We start from the raw sequence: 23,041 nt of genomic DNA, 5'->3' as shown, positions 1-23,041 counted from the left end.
TATTACTTTATCAGTGTTATGGTAAATACTAGGAAGAAAACTCTAGTGTGCAATGAGAACGTATTCCAGGAGACCAGACCCATTGCAGAGAAGCGATTTTAGAGCTGGGATTTTGGCAAGGAATGGGAAAAGATTCCAATCATGTGCAAAGGCCTGGGGTGGTGAAGCCATATGGTGCCCTCAAGAAGGAATAAAGCAGTGCCCAGTAAGCCTGGAGAGGGGCAGGCTGGGCCACCCTATGAAGGCCTAGTGGCCACAGGGAGGGCTTTCCTTCAGGCCATGTCCTGCTTTGGGTGCTTTGAGACCTATTGAATGGCTTGGACCCCTACACAAGACTGGAGCTGAAGCCAGGACAGAGGGTGGCATATGAGCTCAGCAAATGGGGCCAACAAGCACCAAGCCAGCCTGAGCAGAGGCAGTCCCAGTGGGGTGACCTAGCATGGTGACCCCAGCAGAGCAGCCTTGAACATCACAGAGCTGCAGAGCGTTGGGGTCATACAACTCTGGTTTGAACCCTGCTCTCCACTTTCTGGTCATGGATCTGGAATGGGTAGCCTGAACTCCCCGCCTCCAGCTGCCTTCATGGGACAAGGGGGCTGACTTTCTCTCAGGATGTCAAGCCTCCCACTCGGCTGGGGCAGCAGGCCAGGGTTGGGCAGGTGGCCCCGAGGTGCTGACCCAATGGTGAGGATCTTCTTGGAGCTCAGACGGTCCAACCAGCCTCCTCATGGGGCACCATTGCTGGGAGAGGCTCCAGGCTGTGGAGAGGTGTGAGGCAGGCACGGCTGGTGAGGTGCCCCGGGTCTGTCGCTTCCTTCCAGAACTCAACCCTCAGTACCAGGCCCCCAGAATCAGGCTACAACTGGGCCCAAACAGGTCAGTGTCCCCCCACCTCACAGGACCCCTAGCCCAGGTGGCCATGGATCCTCCACAGTTTGGTTTGGGTGTCCATGAGGGCCCATGGGGCAGCCCTCCTCCTAAGAGCCATTTTACATCATTGTTAAAAAACATTCATGTCTCATTTTAGTCTGACTGTGACCATTAGCCCCCAGCATAATGAAGGGCTCTAGAAAGTGCTGGCTTTTTGCTCTTCCTCCTCCATGCGAGGCCCCAGTCCCAGAGTCCCCATTTCAGAGAGCTGATCAGCAGCCACCCAGGAGTAGGGTCGAGGGACAGGTGCTGTGTCCGTTCCTGGTGGGCTCTGGTGCCAAGCCAATGTAGGCCACCTTGTTGGAAAGATTCGAGAGCAGAGACCCCTTCCACCCACCTCAATCCCCTTGCCTTTTTACCTGAGAGCCGTAAGAAGGAAAGTGGCCATGGTACTTGTATGAAATGGAGTTTCCTGGCTGTGGACTACCTACTGCTCACCGCCGTCACTCTCCACTTTGTGCCCCTCCCTCGGTGCATTGCAGCTGCCCACCTCACCCTCACCCCACTAAGTACAAACCGCATTCCGCGTCCAGGCTGCGAGCTGTCTCTCTGGAGGCAAAAGCTGAAAACTCACCTTCATCCCAACATCTCCACTCTCAGGGGTAACGCAGCTCTCCTCGCCGGTAGCCTCTACGTAACAAGTGCAGTTTATTTTTATTCTCTGTCCTTCCACAGAACCTTCACGGCTGCTCCCGTGATTCCAGGAGGAGCTAGGTGTTGGGTGGCATGTCTGTGGCTCTGGTGGCTCATCTCGGGCCATTACAGGTCATCCACCCAATCAGTGGGGAGACAGCAGTCCCTCGGAAGCCCCAGCGAGGCAGGATCACGTATCCTGAGAGTCTCCCAGCCAAGGCAGCCACCCGCCCGCCAGGCCTATACCACTGAGCCTGCAGCTGCTGGCCCCCCTCTCCTCTGCCCTCCTTTTCCTCGCAGCCCCGCTTGTCCATGCACCTCCACCTTCCCTCCATGGATCTGCTGTGTGCCTCTCCAGTGCCGCTGTGGATCTGGGAGGGACTTCAGTGGGGCTGAGGGAGGAGGCATAGGTGCAGACAGGGGGGCAGCTCTGTTGGGGTAGATGGGGGGTGCTGCAAGGAGGGGAGTCCCAGGTGGCAGAGCTGGGCTCAGAGGGCCTCATGTGGAAGACAGGCCACTGGGGAGGAGGGGACGGACAGAGAGCCTGAGTATGGCCACTAGGGAGCCAGCCTGCTGTGCTAGGAGGGGCCTCTGCCCAGCAGCATGACCCAGGATATGCCTCGCACGCAGCAGGCTAACGCCGAGGCTGGGGGAGCCTGGGAGCTCTCTGAAGTCTTAAGCAGCCCTGACGGTCACTCGGGCCACGCTGCTGTCTACTCACACACCATCGTCACCAGTGGGTGAGGCCCAAGGAGCCCACCAGGCCCAACCAGGCAGCTGTACCCACTTGGCAGAGATGGGGCCCTGGCATTTCCTGGTCCCTAGCCTCACCCCACCCCCCACCTTTTGGGACTACCTTCTCAGGGGGCTGGGCGGTACCCAGATGTTTCTGTGCTCCACCCAGCTCCAGTGGCACCGGGCTGCCTGATGGGGTGGGTCCACCACAGTCCTGGGGTCTCAGATTGGGCGGGTGCAGGGTCACCACAGACCTCAGGAGTCTCTGGGCCTCGAGGGTACCCTCCCCAGAGTGCCGCACATCCAGGGTCTCCCCAGCTGGCTTGGGAACGCAGGCGGCACAAGTGCAACAGGCAGGAAGGCAGTGACATTTCCAAGGCGAAAGCCATCTTTTATTTATTTGGTCCAAACCACGGTGTGAATTATTCACCCTGTTTACATAAGCATGGAACTACAAGAATGATGGGGAGCCAAGCAAGGGTTTTGTGGTGCCCAAGTCACAGCCAGAGTCCAGGCCTCAAGCCCAGGCTCAGTAAGTGAGCCTTTCCCAAGGGCGGCCGCCTCCTCACCTTGGCAGACCACATGGACTGCAGGAGGTATTTTCTGGTCTCTGAGCCCCATGTCCTGCTGTCCGAGGGGTGGTGAGACGTGCACAGGGCACTCCCCAAGATGGAGTATACAAAGTACCCTGTGTCCCCTGAGGGCCCTTCCCCAGCTGGTAGAGACAGCAGGCACGTGCCCAGGAGGCATGTGCCCAGCAGGCATGTGTCCGGGTAGGTGTGTACTCGCAGGCGTGTGCCCATCAGGTGTTCTCCTGGGCGGGTGCGCGTCCAGGGAGGCATAAGCCCAGCAAGCAGCACACCCCACTCTAGAGAACACTTGCCCCTCTCCCCCTGCCCCGGGCCTCATTGACAGCAGCCCAGCAGGCATATGCCCAGCAAGCAGCACACCCCACTCTAGAGAAGACAACACTCACCCCTCTCCCCCTGCCCCGGGCCTCATTGAGAGCAGCGGAGGTGTGTTGTGAGAAGGCGTCAGGGGCCACTCTGTGCAGACTGGGAGCCGGTGCATCAGCCTGGCCCATCCACTCCTGGAGCCCATAAGGCACAAACGGCAGCAGCACCTGGATACAGGGGTGGCGGGGGGGTAGTCTGTCCTGCTGCAGGGCCAGGCCACATTGATTGCCAGAGTTTCCTTCTTCCCCTCAGACATCCGACATCCATGGCCAGCAGTGCCGTCTCCGTCTCTGACAGGGTGAACACGTGCTCAGTGACTCTCCCCTCTGCGAGTGGGCGTCCTGCCAGCGGCTCCATCTCTGGGTGGGCTGGCCAAGGGAGGCTGAGAAGCATATTGGGGTCAGAGCTGCCAATTAACCTTTTGATTCCATGGCCCAATTACTAGATGAATCAGGACCTATGCCCATGTGGAGAGGCTCTGGGAGAGCTATGTCCACGAGGGCATCAGGGCTGGTGATACACAGTGGACGGGCAGAGGAGCACAGGTGGCTGTGGGGCCTCACTCGCAGCTGGGTTTTATACACAGGCCCTGTCTTCTTGCTGATACCAGGGAACCTCACCCAGAATGAGGGCCCTGCGCTGGGCGTCCCTCATAACTGGGGTCATATTAACAAGGTCCAGGAGGGTCTCCCAGCACCTAAGGGTGGCAGGGAGGCTGTGGGGCTGCTACTGAGTCAGCCTCCATCTGACACTTGTCCTGTTCTCAACGGGGCTGACCCTTGAGCCTCAATTTCTCCGTTTGTACAATGGGGAGAGTCCTGGTACATACTTCATAGGGTTGTGACAGCCACTGCCCTCTACAGTGTATGTGTGTAAGGTGATGTCACTCACACAGCTAACATTCATTCAGCATTCACGTTATTACACAGGACAATAGCACTCACAGTCACAGCCCTCTACAGTTTATGTACGCTGGTGTGTCTCACACAGCTAACATTCATTCGGCATCACGTTTTTAGACAGGAAGACAGCACTCATGGTCACAGCCCTCTACAGTTTATATGTGTAAGGTAATGTCACTCAGGTGGCTAACATTCACTCAGCACGTTATCAGACAGGACGACAGCACTCACGGCCACGGACCTCTACAGTTTACATGTGTAAGATGATGTCGCTCACGTGGCTAACATTCAGCGTGTTATCAGGACGACAGCACTCACGGTCACAGACCTCTACAGTTTATACGTGTAAGGTGATGTCGCTCACGTGGCCAACATTCACTTAGCACGTTATGAGACAGGACGACAGCACTCACAGCCCCCTGCCATTTACGATGTGCTCTCAGCTGTACGGCCTTAGGTCTCTGGTGGCATTGCATGGCAGGTTCCGATCTCACATGTGAAGGCCAGGGGACTTGGGGCTTGTGCAGAGTCACAGGGTCAGGAATAGGCAGCTGAGGTATGAGCCTGGCTTCCCTCGGGGCTCCTGGGGCCCTGATGCCCGGCCTCTTTTCTCTCTAGAAGAGAAGGCAGCTCCCCCATCCCTGGCCCCTTCCTCCAAGGGCCCCTTCTTCACCTGCAGGCAGACTTCTCTCTGGCAGGCAGAACCCCCAGAGTGATGTGATTTGAAACCCCCAAATAGCCCCTGGCCAGGGGCTTCCTTCCTACCTGGCATTTCAGTACTCCCTGTGTACAGGGTCATGGTGGCCCCTGGGTAGCAGTAGGGTCCCACCAGCAGGGAGATGATTGTCAATGTCACACACTGGGGTGCAGCAGACCCCAATTGCAGTCCAGGGTCCAGCTCCCAGTTCCCACCTCCTCCACGAGACACCTTTGCTCCTGGACTCTGCCGTCAGGCTGGGGTACACCACACTCGCTTCTGTTGTCACCGGCACCGCTGGCTTCTCAGGTGTTCAGGAACGGTGTGAGTGTGGTCACTCTGCCAGCCGGAAGCAAGTCCTCAGGAAAGAGAAGGTCAGGTGTGGAGCCAGGGCCAGAGCTGCAGGTGCCACTCAGCACCTGCTGTCAGTGTCAAGGGCACATACAGTGACCTCATGATTGTCCCCACTAAGGGCTGGACAGCGTCCTGGCTGCTTTTCCATCATGTGGAGCTCACACACTGAGTTGCTGGTGTGGACAGCAGCCCCTCATTCTCTTCTGGGGCAAGGGGACAAAAGCCCTTGCTGTCCCGCCCTGTCCCTCAAGTTGGTGGCCCCTCCGTGCCCCCTCTCCCCTCTGGTCTGTAACGGCCCCTTCACCTCTAGCCTGTCACTGAGTCTCCACCTCTCCCCCCAGAGCTGAAGAAGCAGGTGGAAAGTGCCGAGCTGAAAAACCAGCGGCTGAAGGAGGTCTTCCAAACCAAGATCCAGGAGTTCCGGAAAGTCTGCTACACACTCACGGGCTACCAGATTGACATCACCACTGAGAACCAGTACCGTCTGACGTCCATGTACGCCGAGCACAAGGCCGACTGCCTGCTCTTCAAGGTGAGTCCCACAGCTGAGTGCCCTGGCTGACAAGAAATGACCAGACTGGGCCGGAGGAAGTCTGGCCATCTCCCACGTCGCATCTGAGCTCCCCCTGGCCCCAGGCCACCTGCAGCTTTGCCTGCATCTGCTCAGGATAGCACTGGCCTCAAGGGCTGGGGGTGCCCACTTGGGCTAGAACCTCCTCTGGCCTTCTTCCTCCATGCATCCACCCTCCACGTAGAGCTGCCCTGTGGGGTTAAGGACACAGATGTGAGTGTCAGCCCACTGGAGGGCCACGGCATGCTACAGGTCAGTGTCGGACCTGGCTGGGGCTGAGTTGCCCATGGTGTTGCCAGAGCACGTAGATCAGTGGACGGCAGATAGAGGCCCACGTGGGGCTGAGCTAAATAGAAGGCAGAGACAGCGGGTTGTACTCAGTGCTTGTCTGTGGACGTACGTGACATAGATGTTGTCAAGGCAGGGGAGGGCAGTGCTTGGCCACATGAGGGCGGGCACTGGTCATCACGGCAGAGAATGCTGAAAAGGGTGCAGTGACGCATGGCAGGCCTGCGTCAGCTGCTCCAGACAGATGGGGGTTGGGCAGGAGTCTCTATGGGCTCACACTCACAGTGTGCTGGCTCTCAGGTCTTTGTGGGACAGTGGCAGATGAGCAGGCGTGTGTGGGGAGGCCAAGTGGGGGGGGTGCCGCCCAGCAGCTGGCCCACAGGTGCCACCAGGGTGACCAAGAGGCCAAAGTAAGGTGGTACCACCTGGCCCTCGAATGGCCTGCTGGACGTTTGTCCTTGTTGATTCACGGAGAATCCTCACATGGTGCATGGTTGCGTCAGAAGGGGTGGGACAGGGCTCGAGCTGTAGGAGACAGAGGGCAGCCACCTCTTGGGATGGTGGAGGTGTGGAAGGGGCCAGCTTTGTTCTTGTTCACAATAATGCCGCACCATGTGGCCTGTGTGTCTGAGCAGAGTTCAATGTGAGAAATGCACCACGTCTCTTACTTAGGCATGTAACTGACCGTAAACCCACCTCCCACCTTCCTTCCCAGCAGAGATGCTGAGTGAGCCGGGGCTCTCGGGGCCACACGGAATGACCATTGCAAGTGTGGACTGGGTGGCACAGCTGCCAGGGTCATCCTGTGACCTTGTGGTGCTCACTGGCATGGGAGGACACAGAGGAGCCTATTCCCCCTTCCCCCAATGGTCCCCCAGGCAGGTGTGCCACTCACCCCATTCTCATGGGCAGCCCCCACAGTGGAGCAGCTCGTGCTCATACCAGTGCCCCTTTGGCCTGTCTGGGCATCCCCTTTGTCCCGCCCTCCTTCCCAGCTGCCTCAGACATACTGGTGACACAGGGCTGCTGGTAGGCTGGTCCCTCAGAGTGTTTCAGACTCCTGGCATCACGTTCTTCTACCCTGGAACCCGTAGGTAATCAAGCAAGCAGATAAACACTCAAACACTCACAGAAGCCTCACAGTGAATAAACGACCAGAGAGACATGAACCTCTTTGCTTTTGAATAATTCAGGGTCACTGGTTGGTGTTTAGTTTTACATCCCAGAAATTCCATGGGGTTTTCCAGAAAGATGAAGTCAACAGTCAAACATGTGCAGTTCTTGTGAACAGTCACCGTTTAACTTCTCACTTGTCATATCAGCATTTATGAACCCAGAGGCCCCACGTTCCCTGGACGCCTGCTTATTGATTAGTGTGATGATTGAACTTACAAAAGTCCTCCAGTGAGACTTCGGGGAACACCCCAAGTATTTCATATTTATGGAGCATTGAGAATACAGAAAATCCGAAAGAAGAAAACAGTCCCCTCATGATCTTGCCTCCCAAAGATACCACTGTTATCATTTGACATATTTCCTTTCAGGGCTTCATATGTATACCCCTAAAAAAACCAAATCCGTTGCTGTCAAGTCAATTCCAACTCATAGTGACCCTATAGAACAGAGTAGAACTGCCCCATAAGGTTTCCAATGTATGGGCAGGTATAAAACCAAGCCCATTGCCTTGAGTTGACTCCGACTCATAGCAACCCCATGTGTGACAGAGTAGAACTGCCCCATTAGGGTTTGCTTGTCTGGCCTTTCTTTCATGGAGCCACTGTGTGGGTTCGAACAGCCAGCCTTTCAGTTAGCAGCTGAGGATAAACCATTTGCGCCTCCCAGGGACCTTATGGGCATATATAGACATGTTAGTTTATATTTACAGAATTGGGGTTGTACTACATTTGAAAGTGCACTACCCCCAAGTGTCCCATGACTTTGCATCTCCATCTGTAGGACACATGTCTGTCACAGCATGTTTGAGGATGGGGACTAGTGGTGTCACCTGTGGATGGCCGTTTCCGCCTGAGGGTCTCAGGTTTACAGGGCACAGGTCCTTCCCCACCACACACAGGAGCTCCAAGGCTCCCTGCCTTGCCTGGTGAGTGCAGCCTTCCCACCCCCGGCCCCACCTGCCCCCTTTTTCCTTGTCCTGCCCCTTGGATGCCCCCCGTGGCATGTCTGGTGGCGCCACAGCCCAGGCTCCCAGCTGGCACCACGACCCCATGCAGCACCATAGCCTGGCCCACTAGGTGGCACCCCGGCCCGGCCCCCAGTGGCACAACAGCCCAGCTGCCGTGGGGCTGCGGGCCCAGCTCTGTGTGGCAACCACTGAGTCAGGCCTGGCCAAATCACACCAAACACAGGCCCCTGGCAACCTCAGCTTATTTTATTTTTCCAAAAATGATTTTCAAGCAGGAAGGGGGCCGCAGGCAGAGTTAGAAATAGCTGTAGCCTGTTTCCAGTCGAGCAGTTTCTGCAGATGTGCACTGGGATAATTGTGGGTTTGCGCTCAGCCCTGCGCGGCTTTGCTCACGGAGTAAGTGGGCTCCCCGGCCCAGCCTCTTGTTGCCAGCGTGGGCAGAGGATACTGCTGCCCCGGATGGCCATTCTCGGGGAAAGGCAAGAACCTCAGCCCCAGCTCCTTCCCTTCCTCCCTCCCACGAGGGGAGCAGACCCCACATCTCCAGAGTGTTCTTGGAAAGGTTGTGCCCTGTGGCCTGGAGTCAGGCCATGGGCCGTGCAGGTGTACTGTGTTTTCAGAAGCTCCACGTGTGGCCAGAACGTACCCATAGCCCTGCTTACTCCTACCTTGTTGTTCTCTCACTGTGGCTCACAAGGACATCCCCCTCTCCATCCCCTCTTTCCCTTCTCTCCTCTCTCCTCCTCTTCCCTCCCCCTCCCTCTTTAAGGCCCAGGGAAGGAGAGCTTCCTGTTAGAAGAATGAGAAGTGGGATAACTAGGCCAGGGTCACGCAGCAAATATATGTTATTGTGGTGGTTGTCGTTAGTTGCCGTCGAGTCGATCCTGACTCATGGCGACCATGTGTATGCAGAGTAGAACTGCTCCATGGGGTTTTCAAGGCTGTGACCTTTCAGAAGCAGATCACCAGGACTTTCTCCCAAGGCACCTCTGAGTGGGTTCAAACTGCCAACCTTTCAGTTAGTAGTCAAGCACTTAACTGTTTGCGCCATCGAGGGAATCCCAAAAGTACAGTTTGGAACCAAACTTGTAGACTTTGGGGCCTAGTGAAAGCAGTGACCCTGCCGAGTTCCTCAATCCCTTCCCTGGGACTATCCTTGTGACCTGCTATTGTCCCGGGACTAGCAGGTGCAGACCAGGGGCTGCAACAAGACAACAGCAGAGACTGTGGAGACAGCCTCTCGGGGTCGTGAGTGCAGCTACTGCCATGCGACCTGCCAAGCCTAGTCTGCAGATCCATGAAATGGGAGCATGGTGTCTGCTTGGGGGCTGCTACGCAGATGGGGAGAGACCCCCCGACGTACATGTCTGTTTGCACATAAACTTATAAGTGTGTAGACACGTGCAGTTGTTGCTGTGTGGACAGGGAAACATTCCCCCCATGTACATGTCTGTTTGCGTATAAACCTGTGAATGCGTGGATGTGTGCAGTGCAGCCAAGCCTGCACACTGAGTCCTCAGTCAACACTAAATGTTGTGAGCATGGTGCTGCAGGTAGTGTGTCTTCCCAGAGCCCCCCAGAATCCAGACCCCACTGAGCACCAGGGGTCTAGCTAAAGCAGGGTCTTGGGCCAGACTACCTGGCCTCGGTCCTGGCTTTGCCACTGGTGGCTGTGACACCGGGTGGTGACACTTTAGCCCCTACCCAAGCTCATTCTGTGGATGACATGAGCTTACCCATGGGAGGGTCTGGCTCATGGGGGAAGCTCCCAGCAGCAGGACCCTGTGTCTTTCCTCGCCGCAGCCCTGCTCATGGAGTGGGGACAGTGGGTGGTGGGGGCACGGGCAGTTCTTTGAACTGACATTGCCAGAGTTGCCTCCCCCTCCCTGGGCTCACCCAGCAGAGCTTTCTAGAGGCTTTCATCAGGCTCCCAGCCTGATCCCAAGCTAAGAGCTATTGCTGGGAAATGTCAGGAACCCTCCTGCTGGCACTGTCTCATGCGTTTTACAGAGAAGGGGCGGCACCTGTGCTCCGGACAGCAGCTAGAGGGCCACGCTGGCAGAGGACAGGAGCCAGGCAGCCTCAGAACAGGAGAGGCAGCCGGCAGAGAGGCAGGTGAGGAGGTGGCTGCCTTCTCCTACACACCTCCAGCCAGAAACTGCCAACTCTGGGCATTCTTATATATCCAGTGGCACTTGGGGCTGGCGTGACATTCTACTGTGATGGTGTGATTGAAGTGTGGCTCTGGGGATGTCTAGTGGGGCAGCTCAAGGCTTCTTCAGTTGCTGGGGGCTGGAGAGTACAGGAAATGACCATGGCAGGTGGCTCGAGGCTTCTCCCTCTGCTTGGTGGGTAGGTGGGCTGGTATACACCCCTGCTCTCCCATTGTAGCAGCTGTGGAAGAGGAAGGCTGTGTCCCTGGGCTCCCCTCCTCTGGCCCCTCTCCCAGAAGACTGGCCAGCAGGGTCAGGGAAACCCTGGGTGTGATCTCAGCCTCACAATTGGCCACCTGCCCTCGAACAGGACACTTCACCCTCAGATCCTGTATCTCCTGGAAGGTGGCTGGGAGGGCCAAGGGGTTGAATGCAGGTGTCTGCCATGTCCCAGAGCTCTGCAGTGTGGGGCGTCTGTGGCCTTACTCCACATGGTGCTGTGCCTTACCAGCCCATGTCCAGGAAGCACCCAGCCTGACCCTGCACACAAGACCTTGAAATCTGACCAAACTGGGGCCCTTCTGCCTTCCTTGCCCACCATCCTTCCAGCGTGGGCCCGTTATTCATTTCAGATTCTTGTGGGCACTTGAGCCATGAGAGGCCATCAGAGCCACCATTAGTCTCACCTCTTCATCATACGGATGAGGGGGCCAGAGAGGGGCAGCAGCTTCACCCTGAGGGCTACTTGGAATCTGTGTTTGAGTCATCTGAGTAAGAGAGGCAGAGGTTTGTACAGCTTGTTTTTAAGAAGTCCTGACCACAGAGCTCCCCAACTTCTTGGGGCAAGCCCACCGCTGGGTCTCAGAGTCTTTGTCCACAGTGAGGACTGGACTGTGTGAGCCTTCTGCATGTAACACCCTCACCAGCCCTCTTCCACTGGGAAGAACAGCAATCTCTGTGCAGCTGGTGCCAGGGAGCTGTCCCTCTCCCTGGTGCTGAAGTTGAGGTTTGACCTTTGGGGCCATGGGGAGCTGTCCTGATCCTTGGTGCTGAAGTTGAAGGTTTGATCTTCGGGCCCGCCGCTTTGGGAGCTGGGCTGGCCCCCAGAAGGCAGGGCTCCAGGGTGATTTGGCCAGCATGTTCCATGACACCAGTCCCCACACATCCAGAAAGTGCTGCCATTTCTGAGAAAGTGCTAATAGCTGGAGTCATTGTGGTGTGAGGTCTGGCATTCCTTGAGACCTCTAACTCTCCATATAGATGTCTGCATGGGGCAAGCAGTCAGCAGTTCCTCCTCTCAGCTCTGAGCAAGACCAAGAGCCCAGACTGCACGAGCAGGAAGGGGACTCAGAGGTGGGGGCACAGCCTCCGTACATGAAAGGCCCCAGGGGTGAGAAGGGCAGTCCAAAATCACTTGGCAAGCAGAGGCAGAGCCCTGGCCCCCTCACTCCATCAGCTGAACTGTGTTGACCTCAGAGATGTCCTTAGGCTCTAGGCCTGGCTGAGGAGGAATAAGGAGCAGCAGGAGGGGAAGTGGTGAAGTGAGATGGAGAACAGGCATCCTCACCACCTCCTCCCCAACAGTAATCAGGTCCATTCAGGCTGCCAGGAGCAGGCGACTTGAAAAGCATCCCAATCTCCTGCTGCAATGATGAGTCCAGATCGGCACTTTAATGTGAATGTATCTCTTCTGGGTCCCCTGAGTTTCTGATGATGGCGCGCTAAGCACGTGCTGACTTCAAACTCGCTCACTTCCTCAGTAGAAGAGGCCAGGTTGAGCAGGCATTGAGATGGGAATGATGCCAGCATCTGTGTGGTTCTGCCGCATGTGTTATGGTCCTTTTCCTCTCTCTCTCCACCCAGGCACACCTACTTCCTGGGGCTGGGTGTCAGGAGAAGGCCCCCCGGGGGGAGCTGCCACCTCCAGTGTTTGCCCCTCTGTGGAGGGGGCTAGCTTGTGTGAGGGGACCTGGAGGTGGATTTGGAGCTAGTAGTGAGGAGCCAAGGACACAGTCCTCAGCTCAGGAAAGAGCCAGCTGACCTGGGGGATAGTGACTGCCAAGTTCCCTGTCACTGGAGGTATTCAAGGAGAGGCAAGGGTTCTTAATCGCTTGGCAGTGATTAGGAGTGAAACAAGCGTAGGGCCACAGGACAACTTCTTCCCAAGGAAAATGAGTCCTCTCCTTCCAGGGATCACTGGCCCCTGATAGTGAGGCACACAGTGCAGTAGAAAGATCTAGGCTCAGAACCAACAGCTCATGCAAAGACCCTGTGATACAGAAAGCTTGGGACAGCCTCAGGACAGAACGAGAGCAGGCTGGAGAGCCAGGCAGGGGCAGGACACGCACGGCTCACAGGCTGCAGCGGAGAGTCTGGTGTTTATCCTGAGAACAGTTATTGTTGTTAGGTGCCGTCGAGTAAATTCCAATTCATAGTGACCCCATGTGACAGAGTACAACCTCCCCATAGAGTTTCCTAGGCTGTAATCTTTACGGGAGCAGATCACCAGCTTTATCCCGTGGAGCTGCTGGGTGGAATCAATCCGACAACCTTTTGGTTAGCAACCAAGCGCTTAACTGTTGTGCCACCAGGGCCCTTCAGAGAGGAAGCCACTAAAAAGATTTTAAGAAAGGAAGTCAAGTGATGAAGTTAACACTTGGAAGTATTCTCTGGGGCTGTGGTGGGAGTAGACAAGCACCCAGCCTCGGGTAAGGCATGTAGGAGGTTCTCACAGAAAGGCAGCCACCGCCGCCCCCCACCTTGGCTGCCTGCTTTTTGCCCTGAGGCTGCAGCTACAAACCTTCCAGGCCTTCCTGAGCACGTGAAGGAGCGTGCGCATGGCGAGATGTCCATGGAGCACAGGTCAGGGCAGGCAGGTAGGGACAGGGAAACCGGAAGTTCAGGAAGGGCTGAAACACTGCCCAAACAGCTTGCCAGTTGCTGCCAAGTAGATTCAGGCTTTTGGCAACCCCATGTGTGTCAGAGCAAAACTCTGTTCCACGTAATATTCTATGGCTGGTTTTTCAGAAATAGATCGCTAGGGAGGAGCCATGGTGGGCGCTGTAGTTAAGCACTCAGCTGCTGACTAGAAGGTCAATGGTTCAAACCCACCAGTGGCTACATGGGAGAAACACTATAGGGGCAGTTGTACCCTGTCCTATAGGGCCTCTGAGTCGGAATCAACTTAGCGACAGATTTCGTTTTGGGTTTTAGGTCACCAGGTCTTTCTTCAAAGACTCCTCTGGCTGGACTGGAACCTCCAACCTCTGGGTTAGCGACCGAGCGTGTTAACCATTTGTACCACGTAGGGACTCAAAAAAAAAAAAAAAAGTTACTGATATTCATAGCTTCCTAATTATAAAAGTAATTGTACAGACTGTATCAAAGCCTAATAAAGTATATAGAATAAAACTGAAATCGCTTACAGCCCTATCTCTGGAGGTAATATTAACACCATTAACATTTTACGGTGCTTATTCCTCTCAGTCTTCTCTGTGTGAGTTCCAGGCTTGCATATTTCCCAGTAAAACAGGGGCCATAATAGATAGTTGTGCTTCCTGCTTTGTTCACTTGACACTTTATCATGAGCGTTTTACACCCAATTAAATAATCTTTCTCATAGTGATGATGTTTTATGGTTACATAATGTGCTATTCTGTGGCTGTACCATAATTTACTTAATCTGTTTCCTGGTTGTGGGATGTTTAGCTAGTGCCTTGTTTAGTTTATTTGCTGTTATAAAATAGCACCATAGTGATCATCCGTTTACACAAACTTTTCTCTGCACCTCCGATTATTTCTTTAGACTAGATTCCCAGTAAATGGATTAGTAGTTCAAGGTTGTTTTAAAGCCATTTAAACCACGTAAGAGGGGGCAGTGTGGTGGTTCAGTGGTAGAATTCTTGCCATCCATGGGAGAGACCTGGGTTCGATTCCCAGTCAACGCACCCCATGTACTGCCACCACCCATCTGTCAGTGGAGGCTTGCATGTTGCGCAATGCTGAACAGGTTTCAGCGGAGCTTCCAAGCTAAGACTAGGAAGAGAGGCCTGGCGACCTATGCCCAAAAAGCAGCCAATGAAAACCCTTTGGATCACAATGGTTTCATCCACAACCAAACATGGGGATGGCACAAAACTGGGCAGTATTTCGTTCTGTTGTGCATGGGGTTGCCATGAGTCAGGGGCCAATTCAATGCCAGCTAACAACGACAACAAACCATCTGAGACTCCAGGACATGAGACTTGGCTCCCCCAGTAGGAAATACTGACCCCTTAGGGTTGCAGGGAACTTACGGTTGACTCAGTAAGTTTACAGTTCATCATCTTAGCTGAACCCCATGGTGATCCAGCGAGCCAGCACTTGCTCTCTCCACTTTGCAGATCAGCAGTCTGGGACCCAGGATGGGTGGAGTTTGCCAAGGTTCATGGTTAGAAGTAGCCAAAGTTTCAGGGAAGAGCCAGCTGCTGCCTAGGAGCTGGAGGCTCCTCTCAGCTTTGCCCCCATCCTGAGCCTGCCCTCTGGTGCCTGCGTCTCCTCCTTCCTCTGAACTCCATGGCCCACCAGCTGAGAGCAGGCTTGGCTCTTGTCCTGGGAGGTAGCTGCGGCAGAGAGGGCCACAGGGGGCAGGAGATGGTCTGGGCTTGCCCACAGCTCAGCCTCGCCTGGTCTACTTGTAAGCGGGTCCCCCCTCACTTCCACGTCTGCAGGGAAGCAGGGGCCAGGCCTGGAAGTGTCTGCAGCCCTTCCTCCATGAGTCTAGCCCATGACCAAGGGCCCCTGCACCTCCCAGCTCTCAGGAAGCACCAGGCCTTTCTGCCTGACATGTGCCATTTTGCACCATGTACTTTCTCTTGTTTATTATGCTGCTGCTCAGATGTCTGGCACAGACTTCATGGCCCATGAGCAGACTTCTGGGGCTTTCTGTAGGGCCTGGGAGACAGGTCCAAGAGCTACATAGCCAGCCAGATGGAGAGTCAGCTGCGGCCAGAGAAGGCGCGCACTAAAGGAAACTTGGTTTGTGTCGTAGTCTCTTAGTGCTGCTTTAACAGAAATACCACAAGTGGGTGGCTTTACTGGATAGAAACTTATTTTCTCACAGTTAGGAGGCTAGAAGTCCAAATTTAGGGTGCCATCTCTAGGGGAAGGCATTCTCTCTCTGTCTCAGTTTGACTTCCGACTATCTTTGGAGGTCCTAGGCATGTAGACTGGCCAGCATCCATCATCTTCACACAGTGTTGGTCTCCTGCTGTGTCTGTCTTCTTCTGTGCCTAATCTGCTCCTTTCATGTCTTTGAAGTAATTGGCTTAAGACACAGTCCACACTAGCAAAGAAAACCCTATTCCCAAGTGGAATTACATCCACGTGTATATGACAGAGTAGAACTGCCCATAGGGTTTCCTAAGCTGCAGTCTTTACAGTAGCAGATTGCCAGGCCTTTCTCCCTCGAAGCCTCTAGATGGGTTTGAACTGCCAACCTTTCGGATAGCAGCTATAGATTTAGCAGGTATGGGGGTAGGATTTACAACACATGTTTTGGGGGGATATAATTCAATCCATAAGAGTTTGTAATGAGCAAGGAAAGGGCAGGGAGACTGGGGGAGGAGGAAATGGAGGGTGTCCAGGGTAGGGCCCACTGGTGTTGCCGCAGGACACGGCAGCTGTGTTTCTCCCCAGGCCCCGGGCCGTCATTACAGCATAGGCTCCAGTGGAGTGCCCTATGGCCCCTGTGCCCCCATGAAGGAAGTTTACCTCTCCGAGTGGGCGACCTGGGCTCTGGCTCACTAGACAGTGCTGGGGGCCAGGAGGGAAATGGGGGTGCACAGACTCCCAAACCCACGGCATCGCCACAGGTAGGATCAGGACCTGGATGGTAACGAGTCCCAGGTGACTCCCATCAGTCAGCTCAGGTCCAAGCACTGGCGACCAGCACCACCATTGGGCTACAGAGGGCCTGGCTCGCTCCAACCCATCTCCTCCATGCGGCTCCTCTGTAAGTGGAGGTACTGGCAACCGTCATTAACACAAGCAGGAGGGTGAAATTGGTGGACAGTCTTCTGTCTGCAGGCGCTGCAGTCATCCCTGTGTCCACAGTAGCCCTGCCCTGTGGTGTGGGTGTGGGAATGAGAACCACCTCACTGTGCATTCGGATGACATGCTCATCTGGCACCTGTCAGCTTTGGACAAGTGTGGGCTCCATTTCCTTGGTGGAGAACTTGGTCTAGAAATTGGCATTTGTCCCCCTCCCCCTCTGCACCAGATACCAGCGAGAAGGTGGCTGCCCATGGGGATTGTAAATGGCGTGGGCATCCAGGGGGCAGGCGTGTGGGGAGAACTGAGGGGCAAGAGAGGCTAAAGCAGGCAGTAGGGCCAGCTGATGAGATGTGGATAGGAGATCCCAAGCCTGGCACCCACCTGCAAGTGCCAGGGAGCCATAGAGAGCCTTAAGTCAACCAGTAGGATGAATGTTATGTATTGAATTATGTCCCTCAAAAACGTGTGTCAACCTGGCTCGGCCATGATTCCCAGTATTGTGTGGTTGTACACCATTTTGTGATCTAATGTCATTATTCGATGTGTTGTAAATCCTCGAGGGCATGGGGGTTTTATGATGTTAATGAGACAGGATTAGAGGCAATTATGTTAAAGAGGCAGGACTCAATCTACAGGATCAGGTTGTATCTTCAATCAATCTCTTCTGATATTTAAAAGAGAGAATTGAGCAGAGAGGACAGGACCTCATGCCACCAAGAAAGAAGTGCCAAGAAGAGAGCACATCCTTTGGACTCAGGATCCCTGCACTAAGAAGCTTCTAAACCAGGACAAGAACCTTCCCCCAGAACCAAGAGAAAGAAGCAGCATTCCCTGGGAGCTGGCACCCTGAATTCAAACTTCTAGCCTCCTAGACTGTGAAATAATGAATTTCTGTTTGTTTAAAGCCATCCACTTGTGGTGTTTCTGTTATAGCAGCACTAGATAACTAAGATATGTCAGCTTCACTTTTAAAAAGTTGATACATAATAAAATGCACCCACTTTGAAAAGAATTTCAAATTCTTTCTGGAACCATGGAGGCTGGATGAATCCCTGAAACTGTTACCCTGAGATAATCTATAAATCTTAAACCAAAAATATTCCCTGAAGTCTTCTTAAAACCAAACAGTAGTTTAGCTTAACTAGTAAAGAATGGCTGCCCTTGATGGAGCAGGAGAACAATGGGATACAGATCTTAAATTCTCTAAAAAGACCAGGCTTAATGGCCTGACTGAGACTGGAGGAACCTCCAAAGCCATGACCCCCAGACTCTCCGTTAACCCAGAACAAAAACCATTCCCAAAGCCTACTCTTCAGACAAAGATTAGACTAGACTATAAAACACAAAATAATACTCATGAAGAGTGTACTTCTGAGTTCAAGCAGATACACGAGACCAAGGGGGCAGCTCCTGTCTGGAGGCAGGATAAGAAGGCAGAAAGGGACAAGAGCTGGTTGGATGGACATGGGAAACCTGGAGTGGAAAGGGGGAGTTTGCTCTCACATCACAGGGATTGCAACTACTGTCACGTAACAATATGTGTATAAATTTTTATATGAGAATTTAACTGGAGCTGTAAACTTTCACCTAAACCACAATAAAAAAGGAAAAAAGGAGGAAGAGAATGGTTGCACAACTTGAAGAATGTAACCTATGTCACTGAATCGTACATGTAGAAATTGCTGAATTGGTATATGTTTAGCTGTGTAGATTTTCAACAACAAAAAAAAGCACACCCACTTTCAGTGAACAGTTCGACAAGGGCAACGCTTTAGGCCCCTTTGCTATCAATTTCCCCACACCCCTGCTCTCAGTCACGGTGTGTGTGTTGTATGTTAGTTGCCATCTAGTTGGTAGACCTGCCTTTCCTAGGATTTCACATAAATAGAATGACTCTTTTGTGTCTGACTTATTTTGCTCAGCCTCTTTTTGAAGTTTGTCCTTGTTGTTGGTGTGTCTCAGTAGTCTGTCCCTTTTTATTGCTGAGTAGTACACTGTTGGAGCCCTGGTGGCACAGTGGTTAAGCGTTTGACGGGTAACCAAAAGGTCAGCAATGTGAATCCACCAGCCCCTCCTTGGAAACCCTACAGATCAGTCCTACTCCGTCCTATAGGGTCACTATGAGTCAAAATCGACTCAATGGCAATGGGTTTAGTGTGTCATTGTACAGATGTGCTACAGTTTGTTTAATTTATCTGCTGATGGACATTTGGGTTGTTTACAGTTTTTGGACTATTCAGAATAAAGCACCTCTCCAAGTTTTTCGGTGGACACATATTTTCATTTCTCTTGGAGTGGAATTGTTGGGTCACGTGGTAAGTGGATAAGGAGACCTGATGGCACAAGAGTTAAACACTTGGCTGCTAACCTAAAGGTTGGCAGTTTGAACCTACCTAGCGGTTCCATGAGAGAACGACCTGGTGATCTGCTCCTGTAAAGGTTACAGCCTAGAAAATCCTGTGGGGCAGTTCTACTCTGTCACATGGGGTCACTGTGAGTTGGAATCAACTTGAGGGCACCTGACAACATGGTAAATGGATATTTAACTTTTTAAGAAACTGTCAAAATGTTTTCCTAAGTGGTTCACCATTTTACATTTCCCCCACAACATGTGAGAGTGCTACTTGATCCACACCCTCACTAGCACTTGGTATTGTCGGTCTTTTTAATTTTAACCATTCTAATGGGTGTGTAGCGGTATCTCAGTGTAGTTTTAATCAGCATTTCCCTGATGGCTGTTGATGTTAAGCTTCACATGTTTTCATCCCATTCGTATTTGTTCTTTTGTGAAGCATCAGTTCAAGTCTTACTTTGTTTTATTTATTGACAGTTTTAAGAGTTCTTTGTGTATTTCAGATAAAAGCCCTCTTTCATGAATTGCAAATGTTACAAAGGTGGCTTGCCTTTTTTGCAATGTCTTTTAGAGAGCAGAATTTTTTTAATTAAGTCTAGTTTACCAATCTTCTTTTTTTTTTTTTTTTTGATTCTTTTTATGTGTCCAAAGAATTCTTTGCCTGCCCCAAGGTGTCAAAGAATTTTTTTCTTTTTTTCCTAGAAGCTTAATAGCTTTAGCTTTTATGTTTCGGTCCATGATCTATTTTGAGTTAATATTTGTATATGGTATGAGAGAAGCAAATGTATATCCAGTTGTTCCAGCAACACTTGTTTAAAAGAATTTCCTTTCCTGACTGCATTACTTTGGCATCTTAACTGAAAATCAGTTCACCATACATATGTGGTTTTAGATCGGAACTCTACAGGCATACCTCAGACGTATTTCGGGTTCAGTTCCAGGCCACCACAATAAAGCAAATATCACAATAAAGCGAGTCACATGAATTGTTTGGTTTCTCAGTGCATGTAAAAGTTATGTTTACACTATGCCATAGTCTATTAAGTGTGCAATAGCATCGTGTCTAAAAAAACAATGTACATACCTTAATCAAAAAATATTGCTAAAAAATGCTAACCATCATCTGAGTCTTCAATGAGCCATAAACTTTTTGCTGGTGGAGGGTCTCGCCTCGATGTTGATGGCTGCTGACTGATCAGGGTGGTGGTTGCTGAAGGCTGGAGTGGCTGTGGCAGTTTCTTAAAATAAGACAAGGAAGTTTGCCACATCAATTGACTCTCCTTTCATGAAAGATTTCTCTGTAGTGTGAGATACTGTTTGATAGCATTTTACCCACAGTAGAACTTTCTTTCCAAATTGAAGTCAATCCTCTTGAACCCTGCCGCTGCCTTATCAACTAACTGTATGTACTGTTCTAAATCCTTTGTTGTCATTTCAACAAAGTTCACAGCATCTTCACCAGGAACAGATTCCATCTCAAGAAACCACTTTCTTTGCTCATTCCAAAGAAGCAACTTCTCACCCATTAAAGTTTTATCATGAGATTGCAGTAATTCAGTTACATCTTCAGGCTCCACTTCTAGTTATAGTACTTTTGCTATTTCCACCACATCTGCAGTTATTTCCTCCACCGACGTCTTGAACCCCTCAAAGTCATCCATGAGGGTTGGAGTCGACTTCTTCTAAACTCCTGTTAATGTTGGTGTTCTGACCTCCTCCCATGCATCACGAATGTTCTTGATGTATAGAATGGTGAATCCTGTCCAGAAAGTTGAATTTATTTTGCCCAGATCCACCAGAGCAATCATTATCTATGGCAGCTACAGCCTTACGAAATGTATTTCTTAAATAATAAGACTTGAAATTACTCCTTGATTCCAGAGTTGCAGAATGGATGTTATGTTAGCAGGCATGAAAACTACATTAATCTCCTTGTACATCTCCATCAGAGCTCTAGGGAGACCAGGTACATTGTCAGTGAGTAGTAATATTTTGAAAGGAATCTTTTTTTTCTGAACAGTAGGTCTCAACAATGGGCTTAAAATATTCAGTAAACCATGTTGTAAACAGATGTGCTGACATCCAGGCTTTTTTTTCCCCATTTATACAGCACAGGCAGAGTAGATTTAGCATAATTCTTAAGGGCCCTAGAATTTTCAGAATGGTACATGAGCACCGGCTTCAACTTAAAGTCACCAGCTGAGCCCCTAGCAAGAGAGCCAGCCTGTCCTTCGAAGCTTTGAAGCCAGGCGTTGACTTCTCCTCTCTAGCTGTGAAAGTCACAGATGGCATCTTCTTCCAGCATAAGGCTGTTAAGTCTACACTGAAAACCTGGTGTTGAGTGTAGCCGCCGTCATCAGTGATCTTAGCTGGACCTTCTAGATAACTTGCTGCAGCTCCTACATCAGCACTTGCGGCTTCACCTCGCACTTTTAAGTTACGGAGATGGCTTCTTTCCTTAAACCTTAAGAGAATGTGGCTGGTTTAATTATCTATCCAGACAACTAAAACTTTCTCAGTATCAGCAATAAGCCTGTTTCGCTTTCTTATCGTTCATGTGTCCATTGGAGTAGCACTTTTAATTTCCTTCAAGAACTTTTCCTTTGCTTTTGCAGCTTGGCCAACTGGCGCAAGAGGCCTAGCTTTCAGCCTGTCTCGGCTTTCAACATGCCTTCCTCACTAAGCTTAATCATTTCTACCTTTTGATATATAGTGATAGACGTGTGATTCTTTCTTTCACTTCAACACTTAGAGGCCATTATAGGGTTATTAATTGGCCTAATTTCAATATTGTTATGTCTCAGGGGATAGGGAGATCCGAGGAGAGGGACAGAGACGGAGGAACAGCTGGTTGGTTGAGCAGTCAAAACACACGCGACATTTATCAATTAAGTTCGCTGTCTTACAGGGGCACAGTTCATGGCATCCCAAGGCAATTACAACAGTAACATCAAAAATCACTGGTCACAGATCACCATAACAGATATAACAATAATGAAAAGTCTGAAATATTGTGAGAATTACCAAAATATTACACAGAGACATAAAATGAGCACATGTTGGAAAAATGGCATTGATAGTCTTACTGAGCACAGGGTTGCCACAAACCTTCAATTTGTAAAAAGTGCAATATCTGCGAAATACAATAAAGTGATGTATGCCTGTATTCTGTTTGATTAATCTTTCTATCCTATGCCACCATCTTGAGTACTGCAACTTTATAGTAAGTCTTGAAGTCAGGTAGTATAAGTCCTCCAATTCCTTGTTCTTTTTCAAAATTGCTTTGGCTATTCTAGGTCCAATCAGTTTGCTGGAGTTTTTTGTTAGAATTGCATTTAATCTATAGAGCAATTGGGGGGAAATGGACAACTTAACAATATTGAGTTTTCTAATCCATAGATGCGGTATATTTCTTCATTTATTTAGGTCTTCAGTGTCTCTCAGCAGTATTTTATACTTTTCAGTATACAGGTCTTGCAATATTTTGTTAGATTTACCCCTCTTTCATGTGTTTTTATGAGTTTTGTAAATGGGTTTTAAATTTTTATTTTCCAATTTTTTATTCCTAATATATAGAAATAATTTATTTTTATGTATTGACCTTGTGTCCTATGCCCTTGCTAAATCTACTCACTGTCATTGTTAGGTGCCGTTGAGTCAATATTCAACTCATAGCAACCCCATGTGACAGACTAGGACTGCCCATAGGATTTCCCTGGCTCTGATCTTTACGGGAACAGATCGAAAGGCCTTTTTCTTGCAGAGTCACTGGGTGGGTTCGAACCGCCAGCCTTTTGATTAGCAGTTGAGTGCTTAACAGTTGCTCCACCAGGGCTCCTTATTCACTTCTTAGTTCTAGTTTTTTTGGATTCTTTGGGATTTTCTATGTAACCCGTGATGCCATCTGTAAAAATTTGTCTTTTTATTTCTTCCTCTCCAATGTCTTGTTCTTCATCTTCGTTTCCAGCGCTAGTTAGGACTTCTAGTACGATGTTGAATAGGAGCATTGAGAGAGGACATTTTCGCTTTGCTCCTGACAGCAGTCTTTCAACATTGGGACTGATGTTAGCTGTGGGTTTTTTGTAGATGCTGCTGTTTATCAAGTTGAGGAAGTTCCCTTCTATTCCGAGATTTCTGAGCTTGAATTTCGTCAGATACTTTTTCTACATCTACTGATACGATCACATAGACTTTCTCTCTTATTCAGTTAATACAGTTAGTTACACTGATTTTCAAAAGTTAAACCAATCTTGCATTTCCAAGATAAACCCCACTTGATCATGGTGTATTATT

General features: G+C 51.0%; 1 protein-coding gene across 7 annotated transcripts in view; it reads left to right on the top strand.

Annotated features, from left to right (window-relative positions):
• MAD1L1 (mitotic arrest deficient 1 like 1) overlaps positions 1-23,041 on the top strand; it is a 492,384-nt gene that overhangs the window by 368,451 nt on the left and 100,892 nt on the right. For all 7 annotated transcript variants that reach the window (XM_064295955.1, XM_064295956.1, XM_064295957.1 and 4 more), the window contains one exon: positions 5,549-5,739. In XM_064295955.1, coding sequence (XP_064152025.1) covers positions 5,549-5,739 — 191 coding nt within the window. The remainder of the gene's footprint in view (positions 1-5,548; positions 5,740-23,041) is intronic.

Source organism: Loxodonta africana, chromosome 12 (assembly GCF_030014295.1).
Source record: "Loxodonta africana isolate mLoxAfr1 chromosome 12, mLoxAfr1.hap2, whole genome shotgun sequence".
In the NCBI taxonomy this organism is placed as follows: domain Eukaryota; kingdom Metazoa; phylum Chordata; class Mammalia; order Proboscidea; family Elephantidae; genus Loxodonta; species Loxodonta africana.
This window is presented reverse-complemented; position numbering and strand designations above follow the sequence as displayed.